The sequence below is a fragment of the Pelodiscus sinensis genome, chromosome 2 (assembly GCF_049634645.1).
Source record: "Pelodiscus sinensis isolate JC-2024 chromosome 2, ASM4963464v1, whole genome shotgun sequence".
Classification (NCBI taxonomy): domain Eukaryota; kingdom Metazoa; phylum Chordata; order Testudines; family Trionychidae; genus Pelodiscus; species Pelodiscus sinensis.
In genome coordinates, this window is record NC_134712.1 from 144,973,490 (window position 1) to 144,995,728 (window position 22,239).

Sequence of the window (22,239 nt, forward strand, 5' to 3'; positions counted from 1 at the left end):
CTGGCATTGGGGAACACACAAAAATCAAATAATGTTCAACATACTGTTTAGTGAGAAAGGAGATGACCATGACCCATCATGTGAACCACAAAATACTTGGTACCAAAGATTTTTAAATTTCATCCAGACATTGCACCCCTTCCTGAAAGTGAATTTTGTAATAGACTGTGGCCATTATGCCATAGTGTTTCAACCAGTTGCCAGCAAAGATACAATTTCAAATCTGAAAGATGAATTTACTGTTTCCTGAAGTTACCTAACCCCAACAATGCAAAACAAGGTAATGGCTTTTTGGAGCAGTCCTCAAGTCACACTTCCTTACTTCAGCAAAGTGGCAAAGCAAGCTCTGAACATACTTCCTGGAAAAGAAAGTTACCTTGTGTAGTAACAATGGTTCTTCAAGATGTGTACCCCTCTGAGTGCTCCACTGTTGGCATCGGGCTTGGCCCAGTACCACAGATCAGTCCACAGATCAGTTTTTTTTTTTAGCAGTATCTGGTCAGGCCGTACATGTGCAGTGGGGGCACGTGCCATTCGCACCTTTTCAATTTGCATGCATGGCCCAACTCTGCTCAGTTTCCGTCAATAGCCTGCCCTATCAATAGTATGCCCTATTGTGTGAATGTCAATCCGAAGAAAAGGGGAGGAAGGATGGATTGTGGAGTACCCACAGGCAATCGAGAACGGTTACTGCACAAGGTAACTTTCTTCTTCAAGTGATGGCCTCAGGGGGGCTCTACTGTTGGTGACTACACAGCAGTACCCAAAACCTGGTAGGTGGGCTTCAGATTAATGCTTATGTGCAGATGAAAGGGCTACCTTGGAACCAGGTGAACTTGTCTCCATTCATATGGAGACTGTGTAATGTCTCATGAAAATGTGGTTGTATGACCAAGTGGCTGCACAGCAGCTGTCCTTAAATGGGACTCCCTTCAGGAAGGCTCTTGATGCAGCTACAGCCTGTGTGGAGTGCGCCATGGGGGATCCAGGGTGTGGTCTCTTTGAAGGGAGTAGCATTAGATGATGGAACATGTTATTAACTTGGAAATATGCTGCAATGAAAGTGGCATTCCCCGAGCGTGCTCAGCAACTGAAACAAATAACTTTTCCAGTCGATATAGAAGGATAATGCCCTCTGAACATCCAAGGTATGCAGAGTAGCCTTCGCTCAGGAAGCATGAGGCTTTGGTTAAGAGCTAGTAGGACAACAGGCTCATTAATGTGGAAGTCTGAACAGACTTTAGGCAAAAAGGAGGGGTGGAGTCAGAGGACAACTTTATCTTTATGAAATATAGTTTCGGGCGATGATGCTGTGAGAGCAGCAATCTTATTAACTCACCTTGCTGATGTGATTTCTATTAAAAACAGTCTTTGTCATTAATAGAAAAAGCAAGCATTTGGTCAAGGGCACAAATGGTGGTCTAGTTTGTTGAGTATAACTGAGAACCGATTAGAGAGTGAAACACTGCCAGCACAGCGAGGTGTACTCAGGGAGGAAACTGAGAGACCGTATTGTTTCAGATGCATTATGTAGTCGAGAATCAGATGAAGAGGAATGGTAGATGGTTGAATCTGGTTACATACCAGACTGTAAAGCACTTCCATTTATAGAAATACATATTATGAGTCATCTACTCTTGAGTAAGATATTCTTTACTTGTTCTGAGATTTTTCTCCACTTCTGAGAACCAAAGCAAACCACACCATCAGATATAGCATTTCCAGATGTTGAGGATGGAGAAAGTTGCCTCCATTCTGAGAGAGGAGATCTGGGCAGTTTGGAAGTAGGTAAGGAGGTTGGAAAGGCATTTTTATAAAGATAGGGAAACCAGGTCTGCCTGGCCCACTCTGGCACTATAAGGAAGACTCAGGGATCATCTGACTCGATCTTTCAGAGGACCACGGAATGAGTGGAATCGGAGGAAAAGCATAGTAGAGGCGAGCAAGTGATAAGTAAGACATTGCCCAGCAATCTAGGACCTATGCCCATCCTGTAACAATATTAGGAGCACTTGGTGTTCTGGTGTGTCACAGAGATCTACAGCTGGGCAACCCCACTGGTGGAAGAGGTTGTGTCAGACTTGCGTATGAATTTCCCACACATGGTCTATGCAGAATGACAGCGGAGTGGGTCCACGGTAGTATTCTTGACCCCAGGGAGGTATGATGCGATGATATTAATATTATTGTGGATACACAAGTTCCACATCGGTTCACATCCTCACTGACAGTGTAACCACGTAGTGCCCCGGATGTGATGAAAAAAGCATCTGCAAGCATTGCACACAGTGCAGAGTTCCAGCAGGCTGATACAGAGCTAGGACTCGTGGGTGGACCATCTGCCCTGAGTGAAGTGGTGTTGCAGGTGCATTCCCCATCCAAAGAGAGAAGCATCTGTGGTAGTCTGGTAAAATGAGACACCTGCAAGAAGGTTCTCTAGCCTGATCCACCATCGCAACAAAATAAGTACCTTTTGGGGGGGAGGGGGAGATCTAACCTTGTTTGCGCACCTGGTGTTTGGAAGGGAAATACACCGAGGCAAGCCAGCACTGAAGGCACCGAAACTGCAGACGTGTGTTGGATGACATATTATGGCGGCCTTATGGCCCATGAGGCAGAGACAAGTTAATATTCTCATGATGGGACTGGACATCATGATCAAAACCGATGCCATAAGGAGCTTGAAGTGCTGGTTTGAAAGGTATGCTTGTGCGGTCATGGAATCCGGACCAGCTCCTATGAACTCTAAAGATTGCATGGGTCATAGGGTGGACTTCTGTTCCTGTATGATGAGGCTGACAGATTCAAAGAGCCTCGGTTTAAAAAAAAAAAAAAAGCACATCCTTTCTGGCTTGTCAGGAAGGACCTTGTACAAAGCAATTGTCCAGGTAAGGAAAAATCATACCTTTCAGATATAGGTATGCTTTGGCCAGGGTCTTTGAGAAAATTGGGGGCAGAAGAAAGTCTGAAAGGAAAGATTTGGTATTGGAAATGCTCTGCAGTGACTGTAAAACTGAGAAAACATCTGTGTGATGGGTGTATGGTGATGTGGAAATAAGCATACTGAGGGTTGAGGGCTGCAAACCAGTATCCCTCATCCACTGCCGGAATGATAGACGTGAGTCTGAATATTTTGAACCATTGCTCGCGAAGGTATTTGTTTAATTGGCAGAGATTGAGGATCAGTCTCCAACCACCCGTTCTCTTCTCTGTAAGTAGTTTGAAAACCAACTGCCCTGATATTGATCGGGTACCCTCTCTATAGCCCGTGTGTAGGAGGTGATCCACTTCCTGACGTAGAAGCGTTTTGTGAGAGAGGTCCCTCAAGAGGGACGGGAAGGGTGGGAAGGTTGGTGTAAAGGAGGTAAGGGAAATGGAGTATCCACATTTTGTGATCTCAAGGACCCAATGGTTTGTGATAATTGCTGCCCATTGCTTTAAAAAGGGCGCAAACTATGGTGAAAAATCATGTGTTTGCAAGGCACTGGAGGAGGGGAGAGGTTGTACTGGCCCTCGACTAAAGCCTCAAAACTTGGCTGTTGGGAGGACTGATGAGTGGGTATTGGAAGTCTGTCAACATTGGTTTCTTGCCCTGGATAAATACTGGTTAAAAGGGTCTTTGTTGTTGCCTGGAGTAAGAAAAATCTTTCAGCCTCTAACAGGCAGTGTAACGCCTCCTGGAGGTGTGCACATTCTTAATGTGCATAGGGTAGTGAAAGGCTTTGCTGGAAGGAAGGACCTTGTCCGTCTTTATGGCAAAGAGTTTGTCCTTATCAAACAGAAGGTCCTCAACCTTGGTTTGAAGTTTTCAGAATGCCTGCAATGACCGTCTCATCACTATGGATGTCACTGCTGCTCTTACAGCTATATCAGCAGATTCAAGCACCATCTGCAATGCTCTGAGGGATGTGGTAACTATCTTGTAGTATGGATTTCAGGATAGGTTGTTTCTCATCTGGAGGACGTTGCATTATTTTGTCACTTTAGCATAATTATCAAAATCATGGTTGGCCAGTAGTTCAGTGTAATTGGCTATCTGAAGCTGTAGTGTCAAGGAGGAATATGTTTTCCTACCAAACAAGTTTAATCGCTTATGGTCCTTATCATGGATAGTGGTCTTGTTTTGCTGGGTATTGGACCTATGTTCTACCACCACGAACGAGTTTGGTTGAGGGTGGAGAAATACTAAGTCCATGACCTTCAAGGGGACTAAATATTTTCTTATCAGCTCTCTTGTTGGTTGGGGGGGGGGGGGGGGGGGGCTGAGGCTGGTGTTTGCCAAATCTCATCCACTCCTTCCATGACTGCTTCATCAATCGCAAGCATGATCTTAGATTTCACCCATGGCTGGAGATTCTTTAACAAGCTATGTTGTTTCTCTTGCGCCTCTGATAAAACTACCTCCTGACTTATCGCAACCCTTTTGAATAAGTCCTGAAATTGTTTCAAGTCATCTGTAGGAGATGAATTGTCCAGGATAACCGCCTTGTTAGGTGAGGAAGACAATTTATTGGTTGGCAAAACATACAGTTGTTCAGTATCAGCATCCTCAGCGATCTGTCCCTCCTTAGGCTCTAGGTCCTCCGTTGGAGGAGGGGAATGATGAGAGGTAGGTATCGACCTATGGACCAGTGTTAAAGGGACGTCAAATGCTGCCTTCTGGCACCCACTGATGATATGGAGCTCAATGAGGTGGATAATGAGGGTTGTAGGACCAGTCCAGATACCCCTGGCAAATGATGGGAACACCATGGCCACGGTCTGACAGATATGAGCGCTCTGGTGGGAAAGAAATGTTGAGATGAGATTGCAATCCTGCGATTATCATCATAGTCACTGTAGTGAGACAGCACTGGTGACTGGTTAACAGGGAGAAACCCAAGCAGATAAAGGAGAGTGGGAAAGGTGCTTCGGAGCTTTCACAGCTCCAAAGTCAGCACTGGCATGTCATAGTCTTGTCTGCACGGGGAAGAATGGCAGCAGCTCGAGTAAGTTGCCGGTGGTGCCGAGTGCAGTGCCAATAGAGGGGGAATAATTGCTGGTGGTGAGGACACTGGTTCTGGGCTTGGCATGCAAGGCAAGGGCTTAGCGGATTTAGTTCTCAATTTTGTCAGCATCGAGGTCTTGTTCAGTGCCAGCCATGCCATATCCTGGTCTAGTTCCTGGGCCTTGGAAGTCTTCGGTGCCACAGTCTTTGCAGCCTATATTTTTGGTTTTACCACTGATGCGACACTGGGGCACCTGGTGCCAGAGATGCCCGATATATCTCCCGTGCTGATCCCTGGAGGTAGGGAATGGGTTGGAGAGACCCTTTTCATAGGTGGCTTACATGAAGGGGAACTTTTGACTATTTCTTTTGCTTGTTGACAGTCTCAGGTTGATACTGTTCACCTTTTTTGTCTGAGGTTCAAGAGCTTTGTCGAAGAGTAATATGCATAGTCTCAACTCTCTGTCCTTGTGGGCTCTGGCCATAAGGCTACAACAATGCACACATTTCTGAGGAATGTGCACCTCAACCAGGCATTGGATGCAAGACTCATGTCCATCTGAGGCAGGCATAGGGTCAAGACATTTGTTGCATTTCTTAAATTCAGGGGAGCTGGGTATTTTGTCTCTTGTTCCTTTAAAAAAAAAAAATAGCTTACTGCTTGACTTTGCATGGGGGGCAGGTAGGGTTACAGTCTTTGTCTTGGCGTTTGTTACCGCTGCTGGCTCTTTCAGTGCTTATATCTTTTTTTCCCCTCTGAAGAAATTAGAGGCCCAAAAGGGCTCCCGCCGGGCCTATGCTAATAGTGTGCTGTCCCTCAGGAGCATTTAAAACTATTTACATATAGTGAGAACAATTTTTTTTAAAACTAGCAACTAATATGAACAGGAGAATAGTTTTAACAACTATAGCTCAATTTCTTAACTTTAGATAACTGAAGAGAGGGAATGAAGCTCCATGTGTGACCGAGAGTAACAAAGAAACTGAGGAGAGTAGGGTCACGCACATGAATTGCAAAGGTGTGAATGGCGTGTGTCCCCTACCATGAATGTGCAGCCCAACCATATACTGCTAAAAAACACCAATCTGCAGCACCAGAACAGGCCAGATACCAACAGTGGAGCACCCCCGGGGACATCACTTGAAGAACTACTGTTCTTAGAGTATTTGTTAACATTGATTCCAATCAGGCATGTGCAGGCCATATGCTCAATTGTTGGAAAGCTTTTCCTTTAGCAGCACCGACTGGGTCAGCAGTGGAGCCTCCTAACAGAAAATGCTACTCTGTACAAAGTAATTCTGGCTGTATTTCCATATATGTATGCTCTTTTACACTTCATAAAAAAATTACAGGGTTGGGTATTATTTACTGGGGTTGTAGTGGTATAACTACTGTGATTTAAAAAAAAAAAAAAAAAAAAAACCACACCCCACAGTCCCTACTAAATAACTATACCCATACAAAAATAAATTGGTTATTTTTTTCCATTATCAATTGTTTGCATTTTTTTTTATTTAAGAACACATTCTGAGTCCACAGTAGGAGAAATGTTTTGTTTAGGACCCATCATTTTATTGTGTCCATCCTCCCCCCCAAAAAAATTAGTATTGCCACTTCTAAAAAGTTTCCTAGCTCTCTATACAGTCTAAAATTAGAATTGACCATTGGTTTATAAATGAAGTAACACATTTCTGTATTTTTCATGCAATGAACTCTTATTTTCAGTGAACAATCTTTCTAAATGAATTATACATAACATACAAACCTTTTTGGCAAGCGGAAATTAATATTAGCCAGCCCCTCAAAAACCAAGAGTTTTCAATGTAATCGATTAAAAATATTTAACAAATGCATAAAAGTATTTGAACAATATATTCAGCTTCATGACAACAATGTGTGCTCCAACTACATTTTTACTGTACTAAAACCATGAACTCTATCCCCTCCACAAAAAAAAAAAAAAACACAAAAACACATCCAGAACTTAAATGATCAGTTTCCTAAAAACCAGAAGTGAAAATTCTTCAGTGTTCTGTTCATCTGTTCCAATTCAGCTGTTTTATCTTCTTACTTCTCTACTTTCAATTAGCACTTTGACTAATGCTTCAATATTGATTTCTGATGAAAAAAAGAAAAAAACCTTTAAATAAATAATTTATCATTTTTATGCAACTCTGAATAGATGAGTCTCAGGGGGATAGCCATGTTAGTCTGTATCTGCAAAAACAATGAGGAGTACTGTTGCACCATACAGACTAAAATGTATTTAGGCATAAACTTGCATAGGTAAACATATGTATTTGATGAAGTCTTCTCTCACAAAAGCGTATGCCCAAATAAATCTGTTAGTCTTTATGGGCACATCAAACTACATTCCTCTTCCGAAAGAGGAATGTAAATGAGCCTGATCAAAAATGCAAATGAAGCGTGGATTTACAAATCTCGTGCTTAATTTGCATAATTGCGTGAGACCACTTTTTTGGAAAAAAATCCCTTTTTGAGGTGTACGAGTTCTTTGAAAAAAAAGGGTTTGTTTTTTCCCCTCAAAAGAACCCCATCTAGATTGCGGTTTCTTTTTCGAAAAAGTGCTAGTGCAATTATGCAAATGAAGCACGAGATTTGTAAATTTCAGAAGAGGAATGTAGTTTAGACATGCCCTAAAGGTGCTACAGGACTTCTCGTTTTTGTAGAGATGAATATGGCAGATAGATAATGCAGACTATTCTCTTAAAATTAGGAAAGTTACTAAAAATTAAAGATCTGGATTAACTGTCTGGCAAATTCACCAACATGATGTCGTCCCAGTTATATATGATTTCAGTTCTGCCTTAAAATGTTCTAGAAATACGTTTATACAATGTAATATTTTTCTACATTTAAAACAAGCTACAATTCATAATGCCTATTGTCTAGATATCAATGCAAAATAATGACAAATGACCAACTCAAAACAGCAGTTAGAATCAAATTGGCTGTTTAAATATTTTATTAAAGAAAATTATTACCCCCCCCCAAGTGTGAGAGATGCACATTTTGCATTTCTCCCTAATAGGGATGTAAATGCTCATTAAAAAGTTAACTGGTTAAATGATACAATTTTAATCAGTTAACCATGGAGGGGTGATGCAAAGCAGCTGGAGTCCTGCTATAGGGGTCCTCCAAGAAGAGGTCTCTGCAGCTGGGGTGCTGCCCACCAGCTTGCTGTAGGCAGGGGGCTCTTCCAGCTCGGCCCAACTGCTGATGGGGAGCTGCTCCTACTGGGCCTGGCCTTCCTGTTAATTGGTTACCACGTAAACAAGCCAGTAAAGCTAATACTTACTGGTTAAACTTTTACATCCCTACTCTCTACTATTACCATCTCCAGTGTTAGACTTCCCCCCCAATCCTTCCCCCCCAATCCAACTGTTATTTTTACTCAGTCTCTCTAGCAGCAACCCTTGTGATATTAGTTGCTGGAGTCTAAAGCACACCGGCTGCTTTATGAAATTTGGAACTTGGATAGTCACATGGCCCAGAGCAAATCTCTCCCCCATGTCATTATATCACTTTCCCCATAACCACATGACCAGTTACATCAGTCCTCAGAACAGTTAAAATGAGCTCCCTTCAGAGCAATATTAATGCTAATACTTAACTGCAAACATGTGCTGTTAAGGGAAGCCAACCCAAAGTGTCCCCACAACTGAACACTCCATCTCAGCTCTTGGCAAGGTAGAACCTTTACTACTGCTTTGTAGCTGGCCACACTACAACTATGCCAAGAAAGCTTTACTAAGATTAAATTACTTCACAATCTTACTTTGAAGTGCTGGATAATATGGAGTCAGCTGCTTGAGCTTTCTGGTCATTGAAGGTAGATCCTGTCCTTGAGATCTATGCAGAACGTTGGGAGTAAGAGCACTAGCATCTTCAAACATCTTATCTGACTCTCTGTTTTGCTGATAATCTCTGTATGAATTGTGAACAGAAGATGAGGAACGGAATGAGGTAGAATCAGGCTTGAAATTTGATTTTTGATGTCTCGATTCTTCTGACCAACTAGAACCACCTCTTGATGAAGAAGTGGAATTTGCAGACCCACCACTGTAGTAAGATGAACAGCCTTGTAAAGGATAGTTTGTTGAATATCCTCCAGATGAAGGATATGTAGAGGAAGCAGAATAGGATGACCTCTGGTCAGGTACATGCTTTTTATTTGTAAATGCTCCTGGACTCTTCCAGTTTGTACCTCCAATACCATAAGCCATTCTGTTATCAGGTGCTGTAGTTTTGTTTCCTTGATCACTATTAGACTTGTATTCTGTTGAATACCTACTCCCTGAATATGTGAAGTAGGGAGAGGTGCCTTGAACTGAAGTGGACTGGGAGTTAACCGAAGCAGATTGGTTGAATTGCTTCTTCCATTCACTGATTCCAGTAGCAAAGCCTCCAGTCTGAAGGGCAAATGCATTATTAAGAGGAGCCACTGTTGCAGAATCATTTGGTCTTAGTTCATATGAGGATGATCCATCACCTTTTGGGTAACTGTATGAACTGGCAGTGGTGAATGAATTAGAAGCGTTTGCATCTAATTGGGATGTAAATTGTGCCTGTTCCAGTCTTTGAGATGAAAAATCTTGATTCCGGTTAGTATTTCCTGAAACGACACACGCAAGTAAACCTAAATAAAATGACAAAGCTCTTCGACACTAGAAGTTGGTCAAACACCAGAGGAGGAGGGGAAGCTAACCTGTAATTTTACCTACTTTTATATTTTAGGGTAGTGTTTTTAATAAATTGAAATAGTTAATTTGTCTTGTTACCTATTTGGCAGGAAAATGTTAAACCACTACCCTCTGTTGCTTTTTCACCAAGGTTTGTAATAAATTGTAAATTAAATTAACGAAGGAAAGTGGGTGAATGATTCGGATTCAAAATTAGTCAAATCACTTGAAGTCACAAAGTCATCTGAATTAAACATAGTATCTTCACAGGACAGATAAGCATTTTCCTTAACTGTTCCTTGAAAGTAGTTCTCAGTTGTGCCCAAGTACCTAATTACTTGACCTGGTCCACACATCACATTTGTATGACTGTAACTGTTCAATTAGGATTATGGGTATGTTTTTGTTTTGTTAAAATCACAATATAGCTATACTAATATAACCTAAGGATATTAAATACTGATACATTTACCACATGACCAGTCAATGTACATTTCAAAGGAGGAATGTGGAAGTGCCTAAAAGCCTCAGAGGGGGCTCTTGTGCATTTCAAAGCGGAAGCACCTGCATGGAACCTGGACCCCCAGCTCCATGCAGCACTGCCACTTTGAAATGCTACATAGAGCCGGGGTCAGCTGGGGACTCCCCAGCTAATCTCAGGCTCCGCATGGCATTTTAAAGCGGCAGCACCCCACGGAGCCCGGGATCAGCTGGGGACTCTCCAGCTGACCCTGTGTTCCACAGAAATGCTGCACGGAGCCTGGGGTCACTCCCCAGCAGACCCCAGGTTCCTGCAGTGCTGCTGCTTTGAATACCCCCTTTTTCTCCCTCCCCCCCCTTGCTGCCTTTATCTGACAGAGGCAAGTGGGTGCGGGGGGGGGGGGGAAGCAACTAGTTGACTATCCTGTCCACTAGTCCTTTACATCCCTAATATAATCCCTATATAGATACAATTCTATCCCTATAAAGATGCCTGATATTGGTATATCTTACTCCCCTCTTCCCTTTTGGTATTATTCCCTTTTATTCTGGTGTTATTTAATCCATGCTAGGGTATTCTTCCATTAACTATTCAAGTATATTTAAAGCAGTAAAATTTGGATATGTAGACAAGCCCTTGCAGAGAATGACTGAAGACAGCATTAATTATAGACATAAGAGTAAAGTGTTTTTTTTTATTTAAAGACTATTTGAATGGTGCACTCTCATATACATGTCTGAACATTGAAGGTATCAATGTACAATCAATGGACAAAACAGCATATGCCAATAAGTTTTCTGACATATCCCACAAATAGGTTTAGTACCACATGAGGAATCTAGGTAGCAAATAGTAGCTTGTCAATGTAAACAAGCTACTGCACCGAAACTTTCTTGCTCAGGGGTGTGAAAAATTACACATCTCCGAGCACAGCAAGATTCTAGATATGCTCCCAGCCTGGGAACTATGCCTCTCATCCAGATGTTTTTTTAAAGCATCGGGGGAGCGCTCTCCCAGCACTGTTGCATTAAAGCAACAAAGTGTAGACAAAATCAAAGATTCCCCAATAAGTAAACCTGACTCAACCCCTCCCCCCCACAAACAAAAACAGTAACAGCACCAGCTACTCCTCCCCCTCCCTTCCCAAAAGACACAAATCCATGAAAAAAAGCTGAGACCAACTGGGTAAGCTGTCTCGTTAACAGTATTATGTTCAAATGAAGGATAATACAAATATGAAAGTATGATAGCTTTTGCATTTAAAGTGGAAAAACAAGGAGGAAGACATTTTACAAAATTAAAATCTTCACAACATAAGGAATAAAATATTATACAAACCTTATTTTAAAGTTTTTGCAGCTCAAAAAGCTTTGAGACTTTTCTTCTCGGTTTTTAGAAGTATCCTGTTTTCAATGGTGCTTTTGAGAATCTGCTTTTCTCTGATTTCTATTAACCACTTCACTTTGCATATTTCTCCAAAATACTTCAAGTTACAAATTTACTACTTCTAGCTAATTATATGCATCAGATTGAAACTTTGCTGCTTAATTTACTTGATTTATAGAATCACAGAACTGGAAGGGATCTCAAGAAGAGGTCTTCTAGTTCAGTGCCCTGCACTAAAGGCAGGCCTAAGTATTTTCACCAAGAAGGTTGACCGTGATTTGGATGCCTCATATAAGTTAATGCCCGTTAAAATGGGGTAGAGGTTCATAAGCTAAAATAGGGAAAGAACAAATTAAAGTTACTTAGACAAGTTAGGTGTCTTCAAGTTACATGGGGCTAATAAAATGCTTTTTAAATACTCTCAAGGAGCTGATATATCTGAATTGTTAGCTATTATCTTTGAAGTCATGAAAGATGGAAGAAACTCCACGAGACTGGAAAAGGGCAAATGTAGTGTCTATCTATAAAAAAGGAAATAAGGGCAACCTGGAGAATTTCAGATCAGTCAGCTTAACTTCTTTACCAGGAAAGATAATGGAGCAAATAATTAACAAATCAATCTGCAACCATCTGGAAAATACTGAAGTGATAAGTAACAATCAGCATGGATTTGACAAGATCAAATCTTGTCATCCCAGCCTGATTTTTTTTAAGGCAACAAGCCTTGTGGATAGTGTGGGAAGCGGCAGATGTGATATATTTAGATTTCAGTAAAGCTTCTGATATAGTCTTGCATGACCTTCTCATTAACAAAATAAGGAAATTCAACCTACATGGAGCAACTATTAGGTGGGTACATAATGGATTGGATAATCCCACAGAGTAGTTATCAATGGTTCAGTCATGCTAGAAATGCATGACTGGGGTTCCTTAGGGATCAGCTTTATGACCAGTTCTATTCAATATCTTCATCAATGATTTAGATGATGGCATAAAGTACACTTATAAAGTTCGCAGATGATACCAAGCTGGGAAGGACTGAAAGTTCTTTGGAGGACAAGATGAAAATTCAAAATGATATGGACAAGCTGGACAAATAATTTGAGGTAAATGAAAACATCTAAATTGTCTAAAATTTTGTACTTGTTCTTTCCCTATTTTTCTTTCCCTATTTTAGCCTTTAATCTTACCTCATTTTCACAGGCATTATCCAACTGCTATTAAACTTTTTAGTGAAAACTGAAACAAAAGTCATTTAGTGCATTTGCCATTCTACATTTTCTGTTATTGTTTCTGCCCTTCCACCCAATGAGTAATAGGCCTACTCTGTCTGGTCTTCTTTCGTCTAATGTATTTGTGGAATGTTCTCTTGTTACCCTTGAAGCACATAGCTAATTTAATCTTATGTTGTGCCCTTGGTCTTTCTAATTTTGTCCCAACCTATGTGGTGTTTATATTAATACTTTATTCTATTTTCCGCTTTTTATAGGATTCTTGAGTTTTAGATCAGTGAAGACTTCTTGGTTAAGTCAGAGTGGTTTCTTGCAATGCTTCCTATGCAATGGAAATTTTTTTCTTATGCAGAGGAATCAATTACAGTACATATTTTTTCAGCTCCAAAATTTCATTCCACAAATCAGACAAGTTCAAGTAGATAGACAAAGGATGGTAATGGCATTCTCTCTTTACATACAGATTGGTATAGCACCACTCATACTTGTTTCCTATAGTGGTTGATCACATAACAATCCATTTTTGGGGAGGAAAAATATTTTAGAATAGATCACAAGTTGGGAGGCATACATCTTACTCTGCCCTTTAGTGGTTCTGCTACATTTATTTCTGCTGTTGGAGAATATGGCAGACCAATCACTCACTGAAGAAATCCTAACATCAAAATCAGAAGGATGACTGCTCTAGTATCCCCAGCTGATCTCAGCTGCTTTGGTACCACCCAAGGAGATGGGCAGGTCCTCAGGTAGTCTGTATTAATCAGGAAACTTAACAGATTAAAACCCAAAACTCCTTGAATTGCCAGACAGCAAATGGAAATCGCAAAGCATTTCTAAAGCACAGCATTCTAGCAGCAGAGTAGCGTATTTTTTAAATGCTTATATAGCATGTTGTGAGATTCAAATCCACCTTATAAAGAATATTTTGGCAGACACACCCTCCAAAGTACCTGAATTGCCTTTGTAAGTTCCATAAGACTTAGATGGGTTTTGGATGTTTTTTCCGGATGAAAACTCATCTTGAGATATTGACATCAGTGGCCTCAGGCTGCTGGCATAATTAATCTAGAAAAACAAAAGCACACTTCATGGTATTTGTTTTAAAAATAGACATTTTTACTTTTCAATTAGGGATACCAGAAACAGGTATTTGGGTAAACTGCTGAGATTTTCAGTGGTTATCTAGTTACCCGCACCAACAGTTCAGGGCAGCAGCTGATCCCACCTGCCTCCCTGCTCTCGGGGATCTGGCTGCCTCCCTGCTGCCTCCAATATAGACTCTGTGGCATGGCAGCTGGCTCCCCAGGAGTAGGGAGGGGGCCTGCATGTAACTGTGAACGTTAACCTATAAGCCTGGGTTTAACAGCTTATATGGTTATACTCCAGACGTGTTTTGTTTACCCCCCCAACCCCCCCAAAAAAAGGTGCCGGTACTTATTTCTTGAGGAAAGTAAATTCAAAATATGCCTCTCCAGCCCTTCTTCCTATATCATGTTAACATACGTATGTGCATAAGCGAAAAGCAAATTTATTATCTTGCTGATCCCGCAGAAGGAGTCAGTCAGGCTGGGGGCTGTGCAAGGGGAAAGCAGCGCAGTGCGAGTTCTCCCAGGGCCGGCAGGGGGCTGTGCCGGGGGAAAGCGGCGTGACTGCTCCCATAAAAAAGGGTGCCGGTACACTGTACCAGTAGTACATACCGTCACAAAGAAAGCACTGGTTATACCTTCACATCCCTATTTTCAACATTTAAAAAATAGCAACCTTTCCCATAGAATGCCAATACATTTTCATTGGCAAACCTATATTTAAGTAATGAATCCTATGTTTCGCTGTGCTGCTCAAGTTTGCTTATTATTTTGCTCACAACTATCAATGCAAGTAACAATGGCATCCTCTCATGTAACCTGAGTTTTGAATTAGCCATAAATGTGAAGTAAAAATCAAACAATTTAAGTCTTTGACCTTTTTCTTTCCCTGTGTATGTGAGACACAAGGACCAGTGTCCTTCCCTCCCTCCCCCCTGCCTCAATCCCTGTCCTCCTGCCAGCATACTGATCGGACACTGATCCTTTTGTTCCAAGTGGTGGCAGCATGGGCTAGAATGTTAGCTATGGTAGAGGGATGAATTCATCTCCTGCAGCATCAGCCATAGACCTGCAGAAGCCAGTGTGTGTAGGCTCACCAGGCTCCCAAACACTTCATTGCCAGAACTGCCCTCTTTTCCCCTCCAATTAGCCAGACAAGATGCAGCAGCCGCCTGGTTGGGAGCCAAACAGAGTGAAACCAGGCCCTGATCTCTGCCCAGAGTAGACCATCTAGTGCCATATAATGAGAAACATTCTCACCTAACCCCCTCTCCACAGAATGGGACCAGCTTGCTAACCCCCCCGCCCCCAAACAGTTGTTGCCTCAACAGGGAGAAAGTAGGGATGCCTGCTTCTTGTTGAAAATCACAGTTCTATGCTAAATTAACAAGTACCGTGTAATTGTTTTTCACTGGTCCCTATCTAGAAGCAGACAAAAATAGAAGAGTAGCCAGCATGATTGTCTCTACTACAGCCTGCTGCTATAGGAGAAGAAATTGAAGTTATTCTTAAAGCCAAAAGCCTCAAGCAGGAACAGAGCTGCATGCCACTGAGAACTGTCCACATGTCCAGGGGAGAAAAGAATGAAGCAGTCAAATAGTATAATTTAGGGGAAAACACCAAGCGGTTGAATAATATATCCAAGACAGAAGGGAACTAAATAGCAGGAAAGTGATGTGGTGGGAGAACAACAACTAGGCAACATGGAAGCATGCACTGGTGGTAAAGGAGACCAACTGCAGAGAAGCACATGAAAAGGGGAGAAAAACCAGGACAAATGGAAGGTGGAAAAGTAATTAATAAAAAGAAAAAAGGAAAGAAAAAATAGTGCAATTAAGTTCTCAAAACCCAGCACACTTACACTGCAATATAGTTACTTATATCTGAATGTGTTTCCTAATTTCTGAGCCAATTAGGGATAAACAACTAGTCACCTTTCCCCCTTGCTGCCTCTATCAGAGGTAGCAAGGGAGGGAAATCAGGAGCCGGGAAAGCAGAAGCAGGCTCTTAAGTTAAAAATCATTGGCACAGTGGAGGGGGACCCCAGCGCAAGCCAAGACAGCTGATTCCTGGCTCACATCAGGTGCCACGGCTGCACTTCAGCCTTTTAAAATGAATTAAGAGTTGGCAGGCTCTTAATACATTTAAAAGGCAGAGCTACAGCAGGATTATCTCCTGGAGCTGGGAGTTAACCCCGCTGCGGCGCTCCTGTTTATCAACCAGTCGATGGAAAAATCTACCGACTAGTTGATTAAATGAAATTTTACATCCCTAGTGCCAATTGCTATAGTTGTTGTAGGGATGTTACATGACTGTGAATAGGAGAAGGGGATAGATCAATGGGAAAACCCTTGCAATAGACCACCACAACATGCCCTGGTCTATACTAGGGTGTTATTTCGAAATAACCTCCCTTAGGTCAAATTTATAAGCAGAGCATCCACACTATCAACCCTGTTATTTCTAAATTATGGGATGCTTATATCGAAATCTGTGCTCCTGCTTTCCTCAGGGAATAATGATGATTTCAAAATAGTTATTTTGAAATAGCATTAGTGTGGAGTTTCTAGTGTCACTATTTCAAAATAACTACTCCCCAGTGCTTCCTGGGGCTCTAAGTCGAGGTAGCATGTCCACAACAACGGAGCCTGCCTCAGACTAATTTCAAGGCTCCCCCATAGCAGGGACACGCTATTTTAATTCTGCAAAAATCAGGAGTTATTAAATCAAATTTAGTTATTTCAAAATAACTTCCTAGTGTAGACATGCCCTACAGGACAAGTCACTGAAGTACACAGATTACTTACAGCTGCTTTTTTTTTACAAAAGATCTTCAAAGCTTCTGTTAGTTCTTGTGTAATACTAACTACCACAGTTGCTTCTTTGTCTGAGGTGACCCGAAAAGTTTCCTGTCAAATTAAAAATAATCATACATCCAAAAAGGTTTAGTTCCAAACAATAATTAAGAACATTTATCTCAAATATAGGCAGTCCCCGGGTTACGTACAAGATAGGGACTGTAGGTTTGTTCTTAAGTTGAATTTGTATGTAAGTCGGAACTGGTACATATTGTAGGGGAAACTCTAGCCAAACATTTCTCCAGAGCTCAGTTTTATTCTCCCACACCTCACTTCCCTCAGTCCTTTATTCTCAAGCTGAGGTGTCTGCTGAGAAAAGCCGCTCCACGTCTCCCTGGTCTGCTGGGGGGGGGGGGGGGGCGCTAGCTTCGCGTCTCCTTGGTCTGCTGGGGGGAAGCAGCTAGTGCGGGGTTGCCTCACCCCGTTTGTAAGTAGGGATCCGATGTAAGTCGGATCCATGTAACCCGGGGACTGCCTGTACTCAAATGGACTTCCCAAAGTAGTTCATGAGTTTTGGGAAATGAAAACAAAAATATAGGACTTCCTTTGAATCCATCTGAGTACTTGAACAAAAAATTCAAGGAAATTAGATTTATAGTAGCAGATGAAATCCCTGGCTGCTGGATGGTGTAATTTGTGAAGTTTTGCTTGTAAAAAAGAAAAAAAAAGTGGCTAAGAACTTACAAACTGGATGCTAACAGACTTCAAATCCCAGTGATAACTAAACCAGATAATCTAAATAAAGAGGGGACTCATCCACACTGGTAACTGTTTCCACAGTTTCGTCTTGCCTCAGACATTTTAGGATGCAGAATGACATTATTCAAATCTTGTTATATAGTTGGGACAAAATGGCATTAAAAGAGTGGTAGGGGAGCCAGAGAGCTCCACAGTAAAAAAGACAGGATGAAACAGGTGCCTAAGTCTTTCTCCTAAGTTGTTTAAGAAACTAGGTAAGTAAACTTTTCTTCTCAGAGCTTCTGAATACAGACTAGCAGACACTTACCTAAACAAATCACAGTCCATAATTACTCATGAATATTCTCCTTTGAAAACATTTTAGACACTAAACATTATTAAAAAATACTTTAGCAAATGTTAAAATCTCTGTTCTAAAAAGTAGATACACCAAGTTTTGTTTCTTTGAACTCTGAAGCAGTCCAAATTCAACTTCTAATATATGATGTTACAAGCAACAGCAAACAAAGGATTTATTTATCCTGCAACTGCCCAATCTTTCAAGATATGGTGAAATACTCTTCCCAGTGATTCATGCAAGATTTAATCTTTCTGAACTAATGCAAAGCCAGTATTAAAACATAGCAAAGCCCAGCAAAATACTTTGTTTACATACCAAATATTCTAAGGCTTTCTGCTTTTGAACTGGATCATTCTGTAGGGGGAAAAAAACATCACAAGAACTGATTACACTGCTTAAATATAGTTCTTCTACAAAACATCATAGTACACTAACAACCAAATGCTTGAGGGAAGAAAATATTTTACAGCAATTAATTAAAATCCTAGGCCCTTATTACTAATATAAATATAGCAACAACTGTAATATAAGTATTTTGGACTACGTACTTCAGCACCCAGGATATAGGGTTCCTGAAAACCTCTTCACTTTTAGCAATGACATTCCTGTGTTATGCTGACTATGAGGGAACAGGTCTTTTATTGTTAAATATTGAATATTTTATTTCAAATGTCACAGCTATTATTGGTAAGTTGATACACTTAAGGCGAAATACTAAAAGGATGTACTTTGCCTTGAACATTTTTCTTTCAGGAGTATCAAAGAATGATACAAAAAAAACCACCAACACCTGTGAGGGACAGAAGTAATAATATCAATTTTATACATATAATGTGATGCTGAGAGGCTTGCGCATGGTCATCGAGTCAGTGACAGAGGGAGGATACCTGGGCTATACTCCTAACATCCAATTGCACAAATTAACTATAGGAACATATACCAAAGCAAGATAAAATGACCCTGCTCCCACCCACCCCCTTCCACGTGGGGGGCTGGCTTCTGCTCCCATCCCCTTCCCTACACCCGAGGATGCCAACTCTGGCCCGCATGAAGGGCTGGAGCTACCTTGGGCTACTCCCAAGTATTGGTTAACTGGTAAGCATCACCCTTACCAGGAAACCGGTTAAACAATTACCTGTTCACGTCCCTAAAATGAAAGGGTCATAACTAAGACAGCCCAAGTATCAACACTGGCCTGAAGTCATGCACAGAGCCAAATTCCAGAAGAATCAGAGTCTTTACAGCAATGTTTCTCAACTAACAGTACAAATACTCGTGAGGAGTACTCAGAAGTCTTCCAGGGGTACATCAACTTTTCTAGATATTTGCTTAGTTTTACAACAGGCTACCTTAAAAGCACTAGTGAAGTTGGCACAAACTAATATTTCATACACACAAAGTGAAAAAGTAAGTGATTTTTCAGTAACAGTAGGTCTGATTTTGTAAACAGGTAGTTCTGAAGTGAGGTAAAGCTTGGGGTATGCAAGTGTAGGACTGGGGTCCCATCGCAGAGGTTAGCCAGCAGGCCAACAGACGCCCCTGTAACTGTTTTAAGTTTTTAACCTGACTCCTTCACTTGCTGTAACAGAACCAAGCACAATTTAAAAGAACTTCAGCCGGTCATAAGGGGCGTCTGTTGGCCTGCTGGCTACCCTCTGCGACGGGACCCCAGTCCTAGCAGTAAAGACACGGACATTAAACCTTTTCTCGGAAACACACACACTGCCTTGACCGTCGGCTGACAGCAAGACAACTCAGACTCTTGAAAGGGGTACAGTAGTCTGGAAAAGTTGAGACCCACTGCTTTACAGCAGGGTGCATCAAAGTTTTAATCAAAATAAGGCTGACAAAGCTGTTGGAGTCTAGTGCATTTCAGGACTTCTACTATGGGACATCATTGATATATATTAATTATTTGTATTGCTGGAGAACCTAGGATCTCCAGACATGAAGCAAGATCATATTCTGGTGGGGTGGATCTCTGAAAAACATCTGAGGATTTTTATTGTTCTTCTGTTAATTCAAGATTTAACTAATTATTCAGTATAGAAGGTCTTTGATTTAGAGGGAACAGTGAGGAAGCAGAAGCTGACTGCCTTTTGGCTCAGGGTAGAGACACAAAGCTTTCTGCACAAAACTAATTGCCATCCTTTTGCCTTCTTCCAAAGAGTAGTAAGCATCTCTTACCAACATATGAAGATTTGCTACTCTAGGTTATTTCACTAAATTGTATAAAGTAGGATACAATATCACTAAAATGGGAATGAGAGTCAAAACACAAGTAAACATTCAAAAACCAAGAACAAAGAAACATATCTATGACACATTTCAAAATTATCACTTACCTCAGACTTGTAATCATCTTCCCATCTAGAATAAAAAGAAGAATGTTTTGTTGTTAAAGCAACAACATAAAGGTTATTTCAAAACAATTTTAGAATTTTACCTAGGCCACCCTGCATACAGATTTCAACTTCCCAAGTGACCTCAATTGCTAACACAAAAGACATCTCAACATACAGTCCATCTATAGTACCACATTCAATGCTGGGATATAGGACCACGATAAGGCCACCAAAACAGTCCAAGAACACTTTTGTTTACACAGACACAAGTAACTAAAAGCTCCTTCACAGAACAGCAGTTCCTTGAGAAGAAAAATGTCCCAATTATGCTGGTAATCTACTAAGGTTATGCGCCACCTCTGGAACACATTCTCAACCAATGCCAGTACTGGGAGCGATGGACTATTCTGAGATATGAACTGCAGTTTTTCTGTTTGCTTGTATTAAATGTTTTCTGTTTTCCTGAATTAAATGACTCAGCGAGTGCAATACCTCAGAAAGTTATACAAATAAGACTGTCATTTAAATCCATAACTAACTGATGATCAACAAAGTTTTGTACAAAAGAAAAAACTGAATAAGACAATACAAAAATGCAGGATATTTTTCTTTAGACAAACAGCAATGGTCTGAGAAACAAAATAAATGACCATTTAATCATTTCAAATGTAGGGGGATAGGATAGTAATAAATCTATTCCTGTGGTAGTTTATTGGAGGTTTCCTCACCTTGATTTTTTCTTTGCTGATGAGGCTGCTAGGAAAAAAAAAAGTTGTCAGCAAGAGCAATGGGCATTTTTGTATCATTGAAACTTGATAATAATATAATTTCAGTATTTACACTCCCAGTTTAGTTAAGTTTAGAACTCCTCAGCACTGCTCCTGTTCATTACGCCAATGCATCTGATTACATTTGTCACCATCAGCCAAATTCATCTTCCTTCTTATATTATTATTAGGATAAACTTAAAAAAAACAACAGTCTGATTAAAGACTAACAAAACATGTAGATGGTATCATTAGCTTTCATGGACATGACCCACTTCTTCAGATGACTACTAAGTGTACCTGGAAATGTCTGCCTACAACTGGCTTTATTCAGAATGTGTCACATCAGTGTTCCAGATTACATAAATGTGTTTGGATCAAATCTTTACTTCTGACTTTATTACTAAGCTAATTTTAAAGATATAATATTTGCAATATTCAGCTGCAATGATATTTAGACAACTGTTAGCATACTAAAGTAATTGCAGAGATTCAGTAAAGAACCCATGTTTTTTCTATTCGAGGTTCACCCTTCATCTTCTTTCAATAGATTATGTAGAGTTTGGAAACAAGTAGGCTCCCTAACCCTGGTATAAGTGTCAGTGTAAATGGTAAGACAGGGCATAGGAAAGTAAAGACAACTGAAGAGCAGGAGTCTGAATCAAATACAGTAAAACTCCGATAATCCGGCATCTGATGGTCCAGCACCATCAGGAACCCGCAAGTGCTCTGGGCAGCCGGACCATTGGAGCTGCTCTGCCCCCAGCTTCCCCGATTCAGCCGCTGCTAAAACTGACCAGCGGCTGAATTGGAGAATCCGGGGGCAGAGCAGCTGGGGCGCTGCCGGGTTGGTCCCATAGCGCTGCCCCTCGGGGCTGCAGGACCCAACCCGGCAGCACCCCAACTGTCCCCGATTCAGCCGCTACTGAAACTGACCAGCGGCTGACTCCAGGAAGCCTGAGGCAGAGCTGCTCTGCCTCAGGCTTCCTGGAGTCAGCCGCTGATCAGTTTCAGCAGCGGCTGACTTGGGGACACCTGGGGTAGAGCAGCTGGGGTGCTGCCGGGTTGGTCCAGTAGCGCCGCTCCTTGGCACTGTGGGACCAACCCGGCAGCCCCCCAGCTGCTCTGCCCCAGGCGTCCTGATTCAGCCACTGCTGAAACTGACCAGCAGCTGACTCCAGGGAGCCCGGGGCAGAGCAGCTCTGCCTCGGGCTTCCTAGAGTCAGCCGCTGATCAGTATCAGCAGTGGCTGACTTGGGGACACCTGGGGCAGAGCAGCTGGGGGGCTGCTGGGTTGGTCCAGTAGCGCCGAGGAGCAGTGTCCCCAAGAGCAGCTGGGGTGCTGCCGGGTTGGT

The 22,239-nt window shown here is 41.6% G+C and overlaps 1 protein-coding gene across 10 annotated transcripts in view; it reads right to left on the bottom strand.

Moving 5' to 3' along the window:
• Positions 1–6,391: 6,391 nt before the first annotated feature.
• Positions 6,392–22,239, bottom strand: part of LOC102446317 (uncharacterized) — a 51,543-nt gene continuing 35,695 nt past the window's right edge. For 9 of the 10 annotated variants that reach the window (XM_006113059.4, XM_006113058.4, XM_075921542.1 and 6 more), the window contains 7 exons: positions 20,846–20,873; positions 20,118–20,142; positions 18,088–18,126; positions 16,683–16,784; positions 13,741–13,855; positions 8,788–9,624; positions 6,392–7,106 (listed from right to left, as the gene is read on the bottom strand). In XM_006113059.4, coding sequence (XP_006113121.1) covers positions 7,048–7,106; positions 8,788–9,624; positions 13,741–13,855; positions 16,683–16,784; positions 18,088–18,126; positions 20,118–20,142; positions 20,846–20,873 — 1,205 coding nt within the window. In that variant the 3' untranslated portion in view covers positions 6,392–7,047. The remainder of the gene's footprint in view (positions 7,107–8,787; positions 9,625–13,740; positions 13,856–16,682; positions 16,785–18,087; positions 18,127–20,117; positions 20,143–20,845; positions 20,874–22,239) is intronic. The other variant, XM_006113060.4, reaches the window with a different exon arrangement.